At 39.4% G+C, this 6449-nt stretch overlaps 1 protein-coding gene across 1 annotated transcript in view; it reads left to right on the forward strand.

The window, feature by feature from the left end:
* Positions 1–6449, forward strand: part of DNAH5 (dynein, axonemal, heavy chain 5) — a 408072-nt gene that overhangs the window by 22241 nt on the left and 379382 nt on the right. Inside the window, exons 4-5 of the mRNA XM_006874155.1 lie at positions 663–823; positions 2422–2643. Of these exons, the coding sequence (XP_006874217.1) occupies positions 663–823; positions 2422–2643 (383 nt within the window). The remainder of the gene's footprint in view (positions 1–662; positions 824–2421; positions 2644–6449) is intronic.

Below are 6449 nucleotides of genomic sequence, written 5' to 3' on the forward strand. Positions count from 1 at the left end.
AGTGAAGGAGTGGCTGGAGAGTTTGAACCACCAACTTTGTAGTTCAATCTGACCTGTGGTATATGTAACATTATCCCACAGAGCCACACCAGGAAGTTTTCAATATGCTTCCAGAATTCTTCTTTTACTTGGATATCAGAGTTTCTCTCAGGTCATAGAGCACTTGGGACCATTGCTCACCAGGGACCTTAGTTCACCTGGGGAATGGGTGATTTTTTGGAACTAGATCACTGAGCCTATTATGCATTCATTTAGAAGTACTTCTGAGTGTCCTCTGGATAGGAACCTCCAGCCTTTCAGTTAGCAGCTGAGCACGTTAATAGTTTGCACTGCCAAGGAACTGTTTTCTTTGCAGTTGGAGATCACTTTTGTAGTATAGCAAGCATCTGACCTGGACTAAACTCTCTTTCTTAATCCTGCTTCTCATCCAGGTTTATTCCTGGAACAACAATTTAAAAAAATGAACCAATAAGCTGGAATCAATCAGATACTTTTTGGTTACTTTAGGGTTCAGGCTATTGCTTGTCTAAGTTACAGACCCATCTAGGACATACCGAGGCCTCAGCAATAATACTATTTTAACCATGAAACTTCTTTCCAAGAGATCAATGTGGACTGTAACTAGCATTTGTGAGACTAAAATCTTTTGCATTTGTTTGTAGGACAAGTTGGCCCTTCAGGAGGGATAAATCTTGTTTCTGGCAAGAGTAAAAAACCCAAAGTGTTTGTGACGGAGGGGAAAGATGTTGCTCTTACTGGAGTATGTGTGTTCTTCATCAGGACAGATCCTTCCAAAGCTATCACCCCTGAGAACATTCATCGGGTAAGGGACAAAGTTACTTATTGACATGAAATTACCCAAAATTACATGGTGCCTGAATCAACTTGGACTGAAACTTATCTCTCACAGTGGAGACCACCATTGTGTGCCTCATGACATCGAAAACTGTCTGTATTTGAGGGACTTAAGAGAGTTTGCAGAAAATTCGATTATCTTTTAATTCCATTTTTCCACGAACCTTATGTATTTCTATATGTCCAAAGTATGTTATATATACTTTGGACATATTGTCCGGAGGAAACAGTCGCTGGAGAAGGATGTCATGCTGGGTAAGGTGGAGGGTCAGAGAAAAAGAGGAAGACCCCTAACGAGATGGATTGGACAGGTTGCATCATTGATGGCGTCAAGTGTGGCAGCGATAATGAGGTTGGCCCAGGATTGGACATTGTTTCATTCTGCTGTTCATGGGGTCGCTATGAGTCGGTTCCGACTTGATGACACCTGACGACAACAACAACATGTATTTCTATATATAGATCTAGTGTGGCACTGTAGGTTAAAGCACTAGACTGCAAGGTTGGCTTGAACCACAAGGTTGGCAGTTCAAACATACCACCTACTCCTTGGAATCCCTATATAGGGACACTATGAGTCAGATCAACTCAGTGGTACTTACTTGATAGATATAGATTTCTATCTATCTACCAATCTATCTAAAGGAGCTCTGGTAGTGTAGTGCTTACGAATTGGGCTGCTAACCTCAAGGTTGGCAGTTTGAAACTACCAGTGGTTCCGCAGGAGAAAGATGAGGTGTTCTGCTTCCGTAAAGATTTACAGCCTTGGAAACCCTGTGCAGGGTCACTGTGAGTGGAAACTGACTCCACGGTACTTAACAACAACAACAACCTATCTATCTAAGGAGCCCTGGTAGCATAGTGGTTATGAGTTGGGCTGCTAACCTCAGAGACAGCAGCTCGAAACTCCAGCTGTTTTGTGGGAGAAAGATAAGACTTTCTGCTCCTGCCAAGATTTACAGCCTCAGAAACCCTGTCCAGGGTCGCTATGAGTCAGAACTGACTCCATGGCAGATAACCACCATCTATCTATCTATCTATCTATCTATCTATCTATCTATCTATCTATCTATCATCTATCTAATAGCATTTAATGCAAGCAATTAAGAGGACATTTTTCTTGAGTCTCTTAAGAAAGAAGAATATTTAATTTGTTAAACCAAATTGATATAACATTATATATGTGTATGTAAGTATATGTGGATAATAATGATGTTTTTCCTTTTCAAATAAATCCTCCATGCATAATTTATTTATTGATATATTTTATGCTCTTCCAGTGGATTTTAAAAATTGATGTATCACTTTATTATTGTGAGTACAGTACATCTGTGCAAGTTCTCTCCCTGCCCCCAATTTGCTTGAAGCAAATAAACTGGCAAATAAGCCAGTTTAGTTTCAGAGATGGCCATTTTGATGATTTTAAGATTTAATTCATAACCAATAATGATTTCTGGATAAATCATGAATTAACATTTCGAAATGACCTGGTAGCCATGTTGTAAGTTAAGGTGGTTTTCTTTGTGAAGGAATGATTTACTGTGTTGTAACTCAACTGTTCCCCAGGAATTGAGCTTCAACATGCTAGATGCTACAGATGGGGGCCTGTTAAACAGCATGAGACGTTTGCTCTCAGACATCTTCATTCCTGCGCTCAAAGCCACGGACCATGGCTGGGGTGAGCGTGAAGGCCTTCAGGAGGCATCCAGCATTCGACAGGACTTCCTGTCCACTCTGGAAGGATTTGTGAGCATCTTGTCAGGTGCTCAAGAGAGTCTGAAAGAGAAGGTGAGAACGACTAAGTTGTTTCTTTAGAAATGATCAAACGGTGAACAAATAAAACACACACGTATGAGAATTCTCTTGGTGTAGTTGGATGCCGTTGAGTTGATTCCAATTTATAGCAACGCTATGTGACAGAATAGAACGGTCACTAGGTTTATAGGTTGTAAACCAGGACTTCCATAGAGCCAATGGGTGGGTTTGAGCTGTCACCCTTTCATTTAATGGCTGAGTATTTAACTGTGGTACCAGCAGAGTTCCTTGATGCTTCTCTTAGCTGATCTAACATCAGCCGTCCTACAAATCTTGAGAAATGTATGTAAGGATTTTTATTGTTCCTTGAGGGGTTGGGACAATTAGATTTAAATTTTTAAAGTTTATAATGATAAATCTTTTTCAGGTTTTTACAAAAATGTTGACAGTCATGATGTAGGGTCATGTCAGATGTTTGGCTCCAAAGAGGAGAATGTGAAATGTTTGTAGTATGACTCTGTATTCTAGAGTGAAAAGCATTGGATGAGTGTGTGTGTGTGTGTGGTGGGCAGTGTCTAGGAGTACCTGGAAATTCAGAAGACATGGGAGATGGAAAAAAGAATCGTCTGGGAGAAGATTAGGCCTTGTGATTGAGCCAGTAACCAAAGGCTTTTAAACAAGTTTGGCAAAGGTGAGATTTCATTTCTGTTCAATCGGTGCCACTTATGACAGTTCATTGGGCAGCAGCAATGGATTCAAACATAGCAGTTGTGAGGAGGGCACAGGGCCAGGTTAGTGCATAGAATTGTTATGAGTCGGGAGTGAGCTGATGGCACCTAATAACAACAACAACAACAGCCACAGACCTAGGCACCCTGCTGGTGTAGGGGGTTATACTTTGGGCTGCTAATCACGATGTCAACAATTTGAATTCACCAGCCTCTCCTTGGGTGAAAGAGGAGTCTGCCAGTTCCTGTAAAGGCATCAATTCTTTCTTATTCATTTTCCAACTTTTGTATGCATGTGAGGTGACCAAAACCACCATGGCTCCAGTTAGATGTGCCTTAGTCCTCAAAGTGACAGTTTTGCTTTAGAACATTTTGTAACGAGATCCTTTGCAGCAGATTTGCCCAATGTGGTATGTCATTTAATTTCTTGACTACTGCTTCTATGGGCATTGAAGTGGATCCAAGTAAAATCAAATCTCTGACAACTTCAGTCTTTTCTCTTTTTATCATGATGCTGCTTATTGGATCTGAATTTTGCTTGTTTCTGGTTGAGGTATAGTCCATACTGAAGACTGTAGAGTCTTTCATCTACATCAGTAAATGGTTCAAATCCTCTTGGCTTTCAGCAAGCAATGTTGTTATCGTTTGCATGTTGCAGGTAGTTAATGAGACTTCCTCTAATCTTGATCCTGTGTTCTTTCTCATATACTCCAGCTTCTCAGATTATTTGCTTAGCGTACAGATTGAATAAGTATGGTGAAAGGTGCACATCTTTACTGATTGTAAACCACTAAGTAGCCTCTTGTTCTGTTCAAAGAACTTCCCCTTGTCTATGTTTAGGTTCTGCAGGATCACAATGAAGTGTTCTGGAATTCTTAGCATTGCTATCCTTAATTTCTTATGATCCCTTACAGTGGAATGTAGAATCGATAAAACACAGGTAAACATCTTTCTGGTAGTTTCTGCTTTCAGCTAAGATCCATCTGATGTCAGCATTGATACCCTTATTTGATATCTTTGTCTGAATTGAGTTTAAGTTTTTCTCAGTTTCCTGTTGATGTGCTGTAGCTGATTTTGAACTATTTTCAACAATAATTTACTTGCATTAATGATATTGTTGGATAATTTTGACATTTTGTTGGGTCATCTTTCTTTGTTGTTGTTATTGTATTAGCTGCCATCAAGTCAGTTCCGACTCATAGCGAGCCTAGGTACAACAGAATGAAACATTGCCTAATCCTCTCCCAACCTCACACTGTTGCTATGCTTGAGCCCATTACTGCTGCCACTGTGCTAATTTACCCCATTCCTCCTTTTCTCTGACTCTTTACTTTACCAGGCATGTCCTTCTTCAAGGACTGGTCCTTCCTGATCATATGTCTGAAGTATGAGAGATGAAATCTCACCATCCTGGCTCTTAAGGAACATTCTCCCTATATTTCTTCCAATACAGATTTTATAATTTTTTTTTTTCTGGCAGTCCATGGTCCTTGTACTATTCTTCTCCAACAACATAACACATACACATAAATTCTTCTACAATATTCCTTATTCATTGTCCAACTTTCACATACATAAGAGGCCACATGTAATGCTCACAAATATGGATCTCTTTTAGTTGAATGGCCAGGGAGATGTCTTCCAAATTTCGTGGCATAGAGGAGTGAGTACCTCCAACACTCTATCAGTTTGTTGAAACATCTCAATTAATTGTTTTTTTTTTCAGCCAATGACCTGACTACAGCATAGATTTATTCCTTCAATGCCATAGTTTCTTGATCATATGTTGTCTATTGATATCGTTGAATGTTAACCAATTCTTTTTGGTACAGAGATTGCATATTCTTTGCATCTTCTATAGATACTTTTTTGCATTATTCATATTTTACCCATGTAGTTATTAGATGACACAGTTGGTTCTAACACAACAGAATAAAATTCTGCCTGGACCTCCATCATCCTCACAAATGTTTTTTGTTATTGGCTAATCCTTCTTGTTGGGAGTCTGCCTCTTTTTCATGGACCCTGCACTTTATAAAGCATTATGTCTGTCTTCAGGGAATAGCCCATCCTGATAACATCTCCAAAGTATGAGAGACAAAGTCTCCCCATCCTGGCATCTTAGGAGCATTCTGGTTCTTTTTCCAACACAGATTTGTTTGTTCTAATGGAAATCTATAGTATTTTTCTCCAACACTGTAACTCAAATGCAGCAAATCCATTTAGGTCTTCCTTATTCATTGTCCAACTTTAACATGCATATGAAATAGTTGTAAACATTCATTAATAATCAGAACATGGAATGTAAGAAGTATGAATCTAGGAAAATTGGAAATTGTCAAAAATAAAATGGAATGTATAGACATTGGTATCCTAGGCACTAGTGAGCTGAAATGGACTGGCACTGGCCATTTTTGAATCTGACAATCACATGGTTTACTATGCCGGGAATGACAGTTAAAGAGGAATGGCATCACATAAATCAGCAAGAAAAACCCCAAGGTTAATCATGAAGTAAAAAGCTGTCTGTGATAGGATAATATCCATACACCTACAAGGAAGCACAGTTAATAACATTATTTTGTCAGAAGAGACCAGTCACTGGAGAAGGACATCGTGTTTGGTAGGGTGGAGGGTCAGAGAAAAAGGAAGACCCCCAATGAGATGGATTGATTGGCCAGGTGGCAACATCGATGGACTCAAATATGGCAGCAATAGTGAAGTTGGCCCAGGATCAGGAAGTGTTTTGTTCTGCTGTACATAGGGTTGCTATGAGTCGGTACTGACTTGATGGCAACTAACAACAACAACATTCAAATTTATGTACCTATCACTAAAGCCTTTGTATTCCAATTGGAATACAAAGTAAAGTATCAGTAGCTGGAAAATATGGCCTTGATGACAGAAATGATGCTGGAGATGGCATGATAGAATTCTGCAAAATCAATGATTTGTTCACTTCAAATACCTTCTTTAGACAGTGTAAGAGATGTCTAAACTCATGGAACTCACCAGATGGAATACATAGAAATCAAATTGACTACATCTGTGAAAAGAGATGATGGAAAAACTCCATATCATCAGTCAAAACAAGGCCAGGAGCAGACTGTG

The sequence above is a fragment of the Chrysochloris asiatica genome, unplaced genomic scaffold (genome assembly GCF_000296735.1).
Source record: "Chrysochloris asiatica unplaced genomic scaffold, ChrAsi1.0 scaffold00264, whole genome shotgun sequence".
NCBI classification, from domain to species: domain Eukaryota; kingdom Metazoa; phylum Chordata; class Mammalia; order Afrosoricida; family Chrysochloridae; genus Chrysochloris; species Chrysochloris asiatica.